Source organism: Capricornis sumatraensis, chromosome 19, assembly GCF_032405125.1.
Source record: "Capricornis sumatraensis isolate serow.1 chromosome 19, serow.2, whole genome shotgun sequence".
Lineage (NCBI taxonomy): Eukaryota > Metazoa > Chordata > Mammalia > Artiodactyla > Bovidae > Capricornis > Capricornis sumatraensis.
In genome coordinates this window covers 31444075-31458126 of record NC_091087.1, presented here as the reverse complement: position 1 = coordinate 31458126, position 14052 = coordinate 31444075, and the positions used below count along the sequence as shown (strand labels likewise).

General features: G+C 41.7%; 1 protein-coding gene across 1 annotated transcript in view; it reads left to right on the top strand.

Moving 5' to 3' along the window:
* Positions 1–14052, top strand: part of ADAMTSL3 (ADAMTS like 3) — a 309610-nt gene that overhangs the window by 185216 nt on the left and 110342 nt on the right. The window contains exon 16 of the mRNA XM_068990959.1: positions 9218–9347. Within this exon, the coding sequence (XP_068847060.1) occupies positions 9218–9347 (130 nt within the window). The remainder of the gene's footprint in view (positions 1–9217; positions 9348–14052) is intronic.

Below are 14052 nucleotides of genomic sequence, written 5' to 3'. Positions count from 1 at the left end.
ACTTGGGAGATCAGGGAAAGATTCCCTAAGAACAATTACATTTTAACTTTTAAGTCTGAAAGATGAGATATTAATTAAGCAAAAGTTTGAGACAGTGGTACAAAGAGAATTTCCAGCAGGAAAAGGATCATGTGGAAGGGCGCTAGGTGGCAAGAGGGCACATGGGAGATTCCAGGAGCTGAAGAAGTTGGGCACAGCTAGTGTACTGAGAAAGATGGGGTTCAATGTGAGATGATGCTGTAAAGGAAATCAGGGGCCAGACAGTGAAGGTCTTACGGGCCATGTTCATTTGGGTCTTTATCCTAAGAACAATGAGAAACCGTCCAAGTCATTAAAATGGAAATTAATGATCAAATGTTTATTTCAGAAGGGTTAGTCCAGTTGTATTGTAAAAAAAGGATTAAAAGGGATAACAAGAGATGTCAGGGAGCCCACAGAGAGGAAGATGGCGAGAAGGCTTGGTTTGTTAGGGGAGGGCTGTGTGTGTGCTGTCACTTCATGACAGAGAGTCCAGGTGCATTTAAAAGGCAATGAGAGGGGACTTCCCTGGTGGTCCAGTGGCTAAGACTCCACACTTCCAGTGCAGGGAGCCCTGGTCAGGGAACTAGTTCCTGCATGCTGCAACTGAAGATCTTGCAAAGACCCAGCACAGCCAAGTCAATAATTTTCTTTTTAAAAAGGCAATGAGAAAGTTCCAGAATGAAAGGGAAAGGCAAAGTGTCAACAAACTTCCTGTGATGGAAAGGAGTGAAATCTAAAGCCTACTATGGAATTCAATCTTAACTAGTTAGAGATGCTGGCTGGGCCAGTAGGTTTATCTGCTGGATCATAGGAAGTTCCTATCTGTTCTGGTTGAGCGTGTGTGAATATTTGTGTGTGAATGATTTGATTCGTGAATGCCCAAGATTTGAAGTCATAATGTAGTATTTTTTTTTATTATACTCTTGACTACAGTGTGCTACTATTGGGTAGGCCAAAGGTTCATTCCGATTTTTCTGTAAAATGTTATGGAAAAAACCTCAAATGAACTTTTTGGCTAACCCCATATTTAACTAAGGATTTTGCATTTAGATATGAATGATACTGATGCAAGTTGGTAGCCTCCACTGAGCATGGTGGAGTACAAGGATGCCTTCCTGCAAATGGGAAGGGGGTCTGAAAGCTGAATTGGCCCACCATGGGCTCATTTGGGCATACTCCCCATGGAGATGTGTTTCCGACATGGTACATTAGCAGTCACCATTTTGTCCTCTTCAAATCCCTTCAAATCTTAACAGGCCTTGAGCTGGAGTTTCTTTCAGCTACTCTTAATATAATTGATCACTTCCTCTCAGGCTCCACTGATGTTTATGATGCCCTTCATGAGGCCAAATGGCTTTTAACAATCCTTAATTTTTACCAGCTGTCTCCTCAACTGGCCCCTAAAAAGAACTCACCTATTTGGAGTACTATAAAACTTTTAACACCAAAATGGCATTCCTCTAGGTCCATACGATATAATGCTTCTCCTTTTTTTCATTACCTGGGAGTATATAGTAGTATTTATTCTATCATACTGGTTAATCAGCAGAGAGGAAAACATAACTAACTATCCTTTTCAGTATGGCCCTAGGCTTGTATCTGTCATGTAAACTATCTGTCATGTAACACTATATTAAGTAGATCTGCTCTTTTTGCTTTTATAGATTTTTGTCATCAGGTTTATACTAGTTTTTTTTAATGAATTAGAGTTTTCCTTACATTTCTTTTTTAAAATTTATTATTATTATTATTACTTTACAATATTGTATTGGTTTTGCCACACATCAACATGAATCCGCCACGGGTGTACACGTGTTCTCAATCCTGAACCTCCCTCCCACCTCCCCCCCTACACCATCCCTCCAGGTCATCCCAGTGCACCAGCCCCAAGCATCCTGCACCCTGCATCAAACCTAGACTGGCAATTCGTTTCTTATATTATACATGTTTCAATGCCATTCTCCCAAATGATCCCACCCTATCCCCTCTCCCACAGAGTCCAAAAGACCGTTCTATACATCTGTGTCTCTTTTGCTGTCTCACATACAGGGTTATCGTTACCATCTTTCTAAATTCCATATATATGTGTTAGTATACTGTATTGGTGTTTTTCTTTCTGGCTTACTTCACTGTGTATAATCGGCTCCAGTTTCATCCACCTCATTAGAACTGATTCAAATGTATTCTTTTTAATGGCTGAGTAATACTCCATTGTGTATATGTACCACAGCTTTCTTATCCATTCATCTGCTGATGGACATCTAGGTTGCATACATTTCAATAATCTTAAATAGTTCCTATCATAGATGACATCTCTTTAAAAAGTCTGGAAGAATTTGTTTCTACAACTATATAAATTCAGTTCTTATTTTTCCCTTTAGGGACAGGATTGGGAGGGGAATTGTTGCAGGATCTGTAAGATCATTTTCAAGTCCCCTCCGCACTTACTGTCATATACAAACTCTTAATTTTAAAGTGATTTAGGCCATACCTGAATGGTCTAGCAGTTTTCCCTACTTTCTTCAATTTAAATCTGAATTTGGCAATAAGGAGTTCATGATCTGAGCCACAGTCAGTTCCCCATCTTGTTTTTGCTGACTGTATAGAGCTTCTCCATTTTTGGCTGCAAAGAATATAATCAGTCTGATTTTGGTGTTGGCCATCTGGTGATATCTATGTGTAGAGTCTTCTCTTGTGTTGTTGGAAGACAGTGTTTGCTATGACCAGTGCATTCTCTTTGCAAAACTCTTATTAGCCTTTGCCCTGCTTCATTCTGTACTCCAAGGCCAAATTTGCCTGTTACTCCAGGTGTTTCTTGACTTCCTACTTTTGCATTCCAGTCCCCTATAATGAAAAGGACATCATTTTGGGGAGTTAGTTCTAAAAGGTCTTATAGGTCTTCATAGAACCAATCCACTTCAGCTTCTTCAGCATTACTGGTCGGGGCATAGACTTGGATTACCATGATATTGAATGATTTGCCTTGGAAATGAACAGAGATCATTCTGTCATTTTTGAGACTGCATCCAAGTACTGCATTTCGGAATCTTCTGTTGACTATGATGGCTATTCCATTCCTTCTAAGGGATTCTTGTCCACAGTAGTAGATATAATGGTCATCTGAGTTAAATTCACCCATTCCAGTCCATTTTAGTTCGCTGATTCCTAAAATGTCAATGTACACTCTTGCCATCTCTTGTTTGCCTTCATTCATGGACCTAACATTCCAGGTTCCTCTGCAATATTGCTCTTTACAGCATCAGACCTTGCTTCCATCACCAGTCACACCCGCAACTGGGTATTGTTTTTGCTTTGACTCCGTCTCTTCATTCTTCCTGGAGTTATTTCTCCACTGATCTCTAATAGCATATTGGGCACCTTCCGGCCTGGGGAGTTTATCTTTCAATGTCCTATCTTTTTGCCTTTTCATACTGTTCATGGGGTTCTCAAGGTAAATATACTGAAGTGGTTTGCCATTCCCTTCTCCAGTGGACCACATTTTGTCAGAACTCTCCACCAAGACCTGTCTGTCTTGGATGGCCCTACATGGCATGGCTTAGTTTCATTGAGTTAGACAAGATTATGTCCCATGTGATTAGATTGGTTTTCTCTGATTGTGGTTTCAGTCTGTCTAGCCTCTGATTCCCTCTCTCAGCACCTGTCGTACTGGGGTTTCTCTTACTTTGGATGTGGGGTGTCTCTTCACGGCTGCTCCAGCAAAGTGTAGCCACTGCTCCTTACCTTGCACATGGGGTATCTCCTCAGGGCCACTGCTACTGACCTTGGATGTAGAGTATCTCCTCTCAGCCGCTTGCCTCTCCAGTGCTGTGAGCCACATACAGTGGAAGTAAGAAATAGATTTAAGGGACTAGATGTGATAGAGTGCCTGATGAACTATGGGCAGAGGTTCATGACATTGTACAGGAGACAGAGATCTAGACCATCCCAAAGAAAAAGAAATGCAAAATAGCAAAAAGGCTGTCTGAGGAGGCCTTACGAATAGTTGTGAAAAGAAGAGAAATGAAAAGCAAAGGAGAAAAAGAAAGAGATACCCATTTGAATGCAGAATTCCAAAGAATGGCAAGGAGAGATAAGAAAGCCTTCCTCAGTGATCAGTGCAAAGAAATAGAGGAAAACAATAGAATGGGAAAGACTAGAGATCTCTTTAAGAAAATTACAGATACCAAGGGAATATTTCATGCAAAGATGGGCTCAATAAGGGACAGAAATGGTATGGACCTAACAGAAGCAGAAGATATTAAAAAGAGATGGCAAGAATACACAGAACTGTACAAAAAAGATCTTCACGACCCAGATAATCACGATGGTCTGATCATTCACCTAGAGCCAGACATCCTGGAATGTGAAGTCAAGTGGGCCTTAGGAAGCATCACTACAAATAAAACTAGTAAAAGTGATGGAATTCCAGTTGAGCTATTTCAAATCCTGAAAGATGATGCTGTGAAAGTGCTGCACTCAATATGTCAGCAAATTTGGAAAACTCAGCAGTGGCCACAGGACTGGAAAAGGTCAGTTTTCATTCCAATCCCTAAGAAAGACAATGCCAAAGAATGCTCAAGCTACTGCACAGTTGCACTCATCTCACATGCTAGTAAAGTAATGCTGAAAATTCTCCAAGCCAGGCTGCAGCAATATGTGAACTGTGAACTTCCAGATGTTCAAGCTGGTTTTAGAAAAGGCAGAGGAACCAGTGATCAAATTGCCAGTATCTGCTGGATCATCAAAAAAGCAAGAGAGTTCCAGAAAAACATCTATTTCTTCTTTATTGACTATGCCAAATCCTTTGACTGTGTAGATCACAATAAACTGTTGAAAATTCTGAAAGAGATGGGAATACCAGACTACCTGATCTGCCACTTGAGAAACCTGTATGCAGGTCAGGAAGCAACAGTTAGAACTGGACATGGAACAACAGACTGGTTCCAAACAGGGAAAGAAGTACATCAAGGCTGTATACTGCCACCCTGCCTATTTAACTTATATGCAGAGTATGTCATGAGAAATGCTGGGCGGGATGAGGTACAGCTGGAATCAAGATTGCTGGGAGAAATATCAATAACCTCAGATATGCAGATGACACCACCCTTATAGCAGAAAGTGAAGAAGACCTAAAGAGCCTCTTGATGAAAGTGAAAAAGGAGAGTGAAAAAGCTGGCTTAAACCTCAACATTCAGAAAACGAAGATCATGTCATCTGGTCCCATCACTTCATGGGAAATAGGTGGGGAAACAGTGGAAACAGTTGTTGACTTTATTTTGGGGGGCTCCAAAATCACTGCAGATGGTGATTGCAGCCATGAAGTTAAAAGACGCTTACTCCTTAGAAGAAAAGTTATGACCTACCTAGACAGTGCATTAAAAAGCAGAGACATTACTTTGCCAACAGTTTCATCTCATCAAGGCTCTGGTTTTTCCAGTAGTCATGTATGGATGTGAGGGTTGGACTATAAAGAAAGCCGAGTGCCAAAGAATTGATGCTTTTGAAATGTGGTGTTGGCGAAGGCTCTTGAGAGTCCCTTGGACTGCAAGGAGATCCAACCAGTCCATCCTAAAGGAGGTCAGTCCTGAATATTCATTGGAAGGACTGATGTTAAAGCTGAGACTCCAATACTTTGGCCACCTGATGTGGAGATCTGATTTATTTGAAAAGACCCTGATTCTGGGAAAGGTTGAAGGCAGAAGGAGAAGGGGACGACAGAAGATGAGATGGTTGGATGGCATCACCGACTCAATGAATATGAGTTTGAGCAGACTCTGGGAATTGGTGATGGACCAGGAGGCCTGGAATGCTGTGGTCCATGGGGTCACGAAGAGTTGGACATGACTGAGTGACTGAACTGAACTGAACTGAATTTTAAAGTGAGTTTCATAATTTAGATTTTCTTGGGAAAAGTCATCCATTTCATGATAATATTAATAGTGTCATCAAGCATTGTTCATCTAATATCCAGTTGCTTTAAGCCCTCCTCTGCTCCTTTTTCTTGTCAAATAATATTTACCAATTACTGTTTTTAAGCTAGGAGTTTTGTGTGTGTATTCTCAGTCACTCAGTCATGTCTGATTCTTTGTGGCCCCATGGACTGCAGCCCACCAGTCTTCTCTGTCCATGGGGTTCTCCAGGGAGGAATACTGGAGCAGGTTGCCCTTTCCTTCTCCAGGTGCACTTTCCCACCCAGGCGTGAACCCAGCTCTCTTGCACCTCCTGCATTGGCAGATGGATTCTTTACGACTAGTGCCACTTATCAGGAATGATTATTTTTAAGTTCTGATGTTCAGATTGGGGGGTTTAATTATTTATTTTTCATTTATTGATGAACTCTATTATGGTCAAGGAATATTGCCTATATGATTTCTAGGTTATGGAATTTAATACAGTTTTCTTTATAGACTTATGTAGGATCAATTTTTGTTAATGTTCCTCTGCTTAAAAAAGCATATTGCATCTGTTTCTGAGAGCCAAGGCCATTTGGTTATTATATCAAATAATTTTCTTATTCAAATCATTTTCCAACTTTTAAAAAGTAATTTATTATATTAAGTACTGGGTAACACCTTAAAGGTTCTGACTGTAGATTTTGTTGTTGTTGTTGTTCTGAGTATTTCTTACTCTGTGTGTGTGTGTGTGTGTGTGTGTATGTGTATGTGTATGTGTGTGTGATATGTTCCTTGGCATGTTGAATTAGTCAAGAGTTATTTGCAAGAAACCCAACTTGAACTAACCTTAAACCAACAAAAGAGAATGTATTAGCTCATTTATTGGCTCTGCTTCCCCTCTTAGCGTCTGTGTTTTTACCCTTTAATTATGAATTCATTTCTTGATGTAGGCTTTAGATATTTTTTGCCAAAAAATAAAATAACCTTTGTATTATGACATTGCAGAAGTCAACTGTGAAGTGAAGAATGTTGCCTCGTGCTACCAAAGGATTTATTAGAGAAATTGAATTGAAATTTCAACACTTGATTTATCTTATATCTTCTAAGTGCATATTTGTGATTACTGTCCAAATTTTGTTAAAAATGAGATGAAGTAAACTTATCTTTATAACTTTTTTCTTTTGAGGATAAAGGTTTGCTCAAACCTCTTGAAGTGAAAAGTGGTGAAGTCATGTCATAGGTTCAGTGTGAGGGATGGGAGATAGATAGTCTCATGGCCATCTTTGGAAAATACATTCCACCTCAATAAGTATCCTAAATCTCTCATTAAACTTTTATATTCTTTTGAGTAAACTTGGTTTAATTTGTCACAACTATTGTGAAATTCCATGAAAATGGTTAAAATGAGGTAACTTTGGTGCTTTCAGATCCACCCACTCATGTTCCAAAATAGTCTCCAAGTGTATTTTGTAAATAATTCTGGTTATAAATTAGAATATATGTGAAAGATAACTGCATTTTTCTCAGATTAAAAAGAAATGAAACTTGCTAGAAAATGAACATCTGTGTCCCTGTAAAATCACTGAGTTCAACATTTGTAGGGAGGAACCTGAGTTATAATGTTGTAGCAGTGTCTTTTCATGTTTCAGGTTAGTGTTTATTAAAAAAAAATTCATTGGAAGATGCATGGAGATTTAAGACTGCATCCTACTATGCCCAGGAGCATAAGATTACAACTGAAGAAAGCAAAGAAAATTTAAGGAAAAGAACTCAACATCTCGAATATACATTTTACATATACTTTTGGTCCATACTGTACTCTGCGAAATATTGTAAAATGGTTGAATCGAAACATGGCATTTGGAAAAAGAACCACAATGTGGAACACACATTCTTGCATGAAACTGAATACATTTGCATATTTCAAATAGCATAGTTGATTGCTATTACAATTTTTATTTGATTTTTTCTGTCAAAATTTAATTTATATTTTGCTCAGTTCTGATTTCCCAATAATCTTTTTTTCTTTTTTTTTAATTTGTCTCAACAAACAAAATAATGGTTGAGACTGGGCCTTGGAGTCAGACAGACCTGTCTAGCCTCAAAGGAAAAATGTGCCTGTGAAAGTTTGTATTTGAACAGGGAAGCTGGTTGGCTGTATTGCATTTTGGAACCTTTTGGGAACAAAAGGGCTTCCCAGGTGGCATTAGTGGTAAAGAATCTGCCTGCTAATACAGGAGATGTAGGAGATAAGGGTTCGATCCCTGGGTCAGTAAGATCCCTTGGAGGAGGAAATGGCAACCCACTTCAGTATTCTTGCCTGGGAAATCCTGTGGACAGAGGAGCCTGGCAGGTTACAGTCCATGGATTCACAGAGTCAGACATGACTGAGCACAAACTGAAATTCTGTCCCCATGTAACACTTACTCGCCCGCATCTTGCCCCTGGCATCTACCAAAGTACCCTCTGACTCTATGAATTTGACCATGCTATAAGTTAACCTTAAAAGTGCATCCCAATATACATTTGTTGTTCAGTCCCTCTGTCATGTCTGACTCTGCAACCCCATGGACTGCAGCACACCAGGCTTCCCTGTCCTTCACCATCTCCTGGAGCTTGCTCAAACTCATGTCCATTGAGTCAGTGATGCCATCCAACCATCTTGTCCTCTGTTGTCTCCTCCTCCTGCCTTCAATCTTTCCCAGCATCAGGGTCTTTTCTAATGAGTTGGCTCTTCACATCAGGTGGCCAAAGTATTGGAGCTTCAGCTTCAACATCAGTCCTTCCAATGAATGTTCAGGGTTTATTTCCTCTAGGACTGACTGGTTTGATCTCCTTTCAGTCCAATATACATTAGGTGCGGACAAATACTGTTTGATTCCACTCATGTGAGAAAGTGTTATTCTTTAGGAGCTGATATGAAATTCCTCTTAGGGAAATTATTGTAAATGTTTGGAAGGAACATGCGGATGATTCATTTGCAGGAATTCCTGGCCTTGAGTGTGTTTGAAATGTAGATCAGTGTGGCGATGGATGGGGTCTCAGGGGTGGTCCTTGATGTCTCAAAGTGACCATTTGGGAGTTTACAAAGCAACTGAGGAAATAATAGAGCCTGGGAGACTTTGGGAAAGGCACAGTCATTTGCTCCATGTGGACCCTGAAATGCATCCTGCAGGCAAGCAATACAGTCAAAAGGGCAGTGGCTTAAGAATGAGGGGTTCAAAGACCCTGTTTTCTTTTTTCCCCACAATGAGTCATTCTAAGTCGTTTGCGTATTTTTTTTTTCTCTTTCCAACCTCCAGGCCATCAAGAAGCCATTGCAGTGTGCTTACACCTGCAGACCCAGCAGACGGTCAATGACACCTTGTGTGATATGGTCCACCGCCCTCCAGCGATGAGCCAGGCTTGTAACACAGAGCCCTGCCCACCCAGGTATGTGCGGTCTTCTGCTCCCCGCAGAGAATCATGCGTGTGTATTGAGGCTGAGGGGGAGTCACCCACGGAGATCAGAGTTTTCCCTTCTCTGTTCAAGCTATGTGCCACCCAGATTCTCACTAAGATACAGAATACTGTCAGGTTAAGCAGAAATCCCCTTTACCCGGCCTTTTGTGTCATACATGAGTGAATGTGAACTGGCTGCTGCTGGCAACACCATGAGCTCAGCAGTTTTGTTGTCTCATGTCTGTCCCTTCAGGGGTACTTCTTTGCCTGAAGCCACATCAGGGAACACAGGCTCTGAGGTCAAGTTAGCACAGGTACACAGAAGATGCTCAGTCCATATTTGTGGACTAACTGAGTGATGTCCTCCTTGTTACCTAGAAATCACACCCGTGTGTTCTCACCCTTCCCACTGACCTGCCAGAGAGCTCAGATTGTGGGGTGTACTGTTAAGAGTCCCCAAAGAGTGGGCAATGTTGGCTTATTTTTGGTCTCCTTGGCCTGAAAGGTTGACCTTAAAAATTAATCTGCTTCCTCTCTTAAGTCCTTATAAGATGCTGGGGATTTTTATCAGAAGGAAGCATAGATTTTCCTCATATTTCTCTGTCCCTGGCTATTGTTAGCTCCAGAGGATTATAACTCAGCATCACTAGTTTCTCACAAGACATTCCAAAATCCAGCCCCCAGTTTTTTCTCTTTTCTATCCTTTACCTGTATAATCTTGACCCCTCTTCTGTGATATATTTAAAGCCAAAATTGAAAGCTCATTCCCAGTCACCTCCTCTCTTCCTCATTGCCAGATTCTCTTTCTGCCTCTTAGTAATTATATCACCCATTTAATTAGGTACCTGCATTCACTAAAGGTAAGTTTAATTATGTCTGGGATCATAAGCAATTGAGGACATTTATTATGTCTGTTACATCCAGGAGTAAAGATAGATTTTTATGGTTATTCAGGAAATAATTTGTGCTTCTGGAAGTTTCTTGATCTTTCTGATTTTGATTCCATGAGATGTGTCGGCTGTGAGGAAGAAAGTCCTGTCTTGGTGGTCTCAGGGTGCTGGTGGTGAGGATCCAGTGAGTGAGGGCATCCTGGAGATCCATGTTTCTCTGTCCTGCAGATGGGTCCTTTCTTTGTGGGTCTTGGTCTCTAACCTGCTCAGTCTTGAAGGAGGCCAGCTTCATCCTTAGGGAGACCACATCTACAGGGAACCAGGCATAGCATTTTATATCCATTACTATATTTCTGACTTAGATTGTCAGCTAAGGAAATAAGGGAAACTCCTTCTTTAAATATATATATCTATATATATATATATCTTTATTTGGTTGTGTAGGGTCTTTGTTGGGGCACTTGGGATCTTTCACTGTGGCACATGGACTCTTTAGTTGTGGTGCAAGGCCCCAGTGGTTGCTGTGTGAGCTTAGTTGCTTGAGGCATGTGGAATCTTAGTTCTCTGACCAGGGATCAAACCTGCATCCCCTGCATTGCAAGGAGGATTCTTAACCACTGGACCACTAGGGAAGTCCCCAGGGAACTTCTTGACTTACGTTAGAGCCATTGTACTATACTCAACTGAGACAAGTCAGTAAAGACCTACACAGTTACTTTGGTGAGTAAGGCCCAGAAACAGCATAGGGAAATCTTCCCTAGACCTCCCACTTCCACCCCCAGGTCTACTGAATTCCAGAGTCATCTGCACCAGAATACTAGTAGAAAATGGCAGAAGACACAACACAGTAGGAGTATTAGAAGGTTTGATCTAACTGGGAGTCAGGATGCTCACTTTATCAGCAAGTCTATCCGGAGGGCTCCAAGAACATCAAGTATATGGGAAATGATGCTGAGATTCCGTCCATTTGGAACATCCCCTTTATCTCAGGGGAAATAGCACTCATGTTAAGAACTAAAAACCTTAAGAATCCAAATTACTCATCTTAGGTTTCTCAGTTTTGTGTTAATCTAATATCAGAAGCAATGATTTAGATATTTTTGGAGAAGCTAGTTTCTGTTCTCCTCCCCCGACCCCCACCACATCCCTCGGGTGAGGCTCTGTGAGATGGAAACTACCCGTCTGACCAGGGTGAAGGACAAGGGGAAATGCAGGAGGTGAGAAGCATAGTTTAATATCTCAACCTGTTGTCCCAAGAAATTGGAATCATGCTCTACAAGGTTTTTAATCTGGTTCCTTCAACTTGAGTCTTGGCATGGGGTAGGAGGAAGAGTTAAACAAACATAAATAAATATATTACTTAAATTATCATACATGCTATAAAGAAACAGAAAAAGTCTCAAGAACAAGAGTTGCATAAGGACCTAATGTAGATTGGTTTGGACTGAGGATTGGGTGCAGGCATTCAGAGGAGGCCTCCCTGAGGGTTCTATGTAAGCTGATATGTAAAAGAGGAGTGAAAATTGGCCAGGGGAAGCATAGAGGAAGGTGTGTTCTAGGCAGAAGGAACACTATATACAGAGGTCCCAAGGAAAGGAAGAAATTGGTGTGTTCAAGAAACTAGACAGAAAGGAAGCCCGGAGATGAGAGACCAGACCGGAGACAAGACCAGACATAGTAGGACCATTGCAGGCATTTGGACTTGATCCTGAGAGTTGTTGGGAAGCCATTGGAGCATTTGATAAATCAAATTTACATTTAGGGACTTCCCTGGTGGTCCAATGATTAAGACTCTGAGCTGCCAATGCAGGGGATGTGTGTTTGATCCCTGGTTGGGGAACCAAGATTCCCAATATGCTGCACTGCATGGCCAAAAAAAAAAAAAAGTACACTTAAAAGAGACTGCTCAAACCCTGAGATGGGGAGAACAAAGGTAGAGATATTGAAATCAATTATAAATTTTTAATTAATTACCTTAACCGAAATAGCTAGCCTGCCATAATTCATCTGAGTGTCGCCCATTTAAAGCCCGCCTGCATGTGAACCTGAAAGCATCCTTGAATTGAGTCCAAATTAGATATGTCCCCGACCATTTATCATAAAATTTGAGTCCTGCCTCTAGTGTTTCCTGCTGTGATCCATATGTCCACCTATGACTGTGAAACTGTATTCTAAATTGGAGAATGGCCGTGTGAACTCCCACAAAAAACCCTCCAGTGACTTCCTTTTCCCTGTGGAAAAGCCACAGTCTTTACTTTGCCATATGTATGAGTTCCCTTGGGCTTCCATAACAAAGTTCTATAAGCTGAGTGGCTTAAACAACAGAAGTTCACTGTCTCACATATGGGGAGTCTAGAAACCCTTAATCAAGGTTGGTTCCTTCTGACAGTTCTGAGGGAAAACCTGTTCTGTGCACCTCTCCTAACTTCTGGTAGCTTGAGCGTCCTTAGCTTGTGGATGGGAGAAGGCAATGGCAACCCACTCTGGTACTCTTGCCTGGAAAATCCCATGGACATGGACGGAGGAGCCTGGTAGGCTACAGTCCCTGGGGTCACGAAGAGTTGGATGTGACTGAGCAACTTCACTCTCACTTTTCACTTTCACGCACTGGAGAAGGAAATGGCAACCCACTCCAGTGTTCTTGCCTGGAGAATCCCAGGGACGGAGGAGCCTGGCTGGCTGCCATCTATGGGGTCACACAGAGTCGGACACGACTGATGCGACTTAGCAGCAGCAGCAGCAGCTTGTGGATGGCATTCCCTGTGAGTTTTCTTTTTATAATATTTAGTTATTTATTTGGCTGTACCAGTTCTTAGTTGTGGCATGTGGGATCTAGCTCCTTGACCAGGGATGGAACCCGGGCCCTCTGCATTGGGAGTGCGGAGTCTTAGCCAAACTCCTGGACCACCAGGGAAATCCCCTGTGTGTTTTCATAGCATCTTCCTTCTGTAGGTCTCTGCATTGAAATTTCCCCTTTTATAAGGTCACTGCTCCTATTGAATTAGAGTCCAACATCTGATGACCTCAGCCTAAGTCTATCATCTGCAAAGATGCTATTTCCAAATAAGTTCACATTTATGAGTTTTCGTGGTTAGGACTTCAGCTTCATTTTGAAGAAAACAGTTCAACCCACGAGAGCAGATAAAGTCCTTGGTGACCCTGGTTTTAGGTTCTTGAACCACATTCCCTGTCATCACTTCTCTCACCTTATCACAGCCCATGTGCACACGCACACACACACACACACACATGCTCACTCACACACACTCAGAGGAACCTGAACTTGCCCAGCAGCCACACTGGATTATTCACTTTGACCCATGCTCCTGCTCATTCATGTCTCTGGGTCTTGGCCCTCTGCCTGGAGCCCTTATCCATGAAATGAGCTGGTACTCTCCCATAAAAGTGATCAGCGGCTCTCTGCTCCCTGGTATATGAAGTCAACAGTGTGAGATGGGATCCTAACCTTGGACACATGATAGGGATGTGTCTTAACAGTGCAGAGAGAAGTGGGAATGGATATGGAGCATGGAGTAGAGGCCAATTCTGCCTCGATCAGGACACTTCAGACATGTTCCTTGGCTCTTAGGGCCCAGTTTCTTCATCTGAATGTTGATGAAAGGTGTTAGACTTTATCATCACCAAGGTCCTTTTCAGCTCTAGTCTTTCATTGTTGAGCCATGCTTCAGGTTGCGTTTCTCACTCACATCTGCAGTACTCTGCCTAGTATTTTTGCAATTATCCTCATGTCTACTCATCAGTCCTTTGAAATGCTCAGGGTTTGTTTTAGTTATAAGACTACCAGC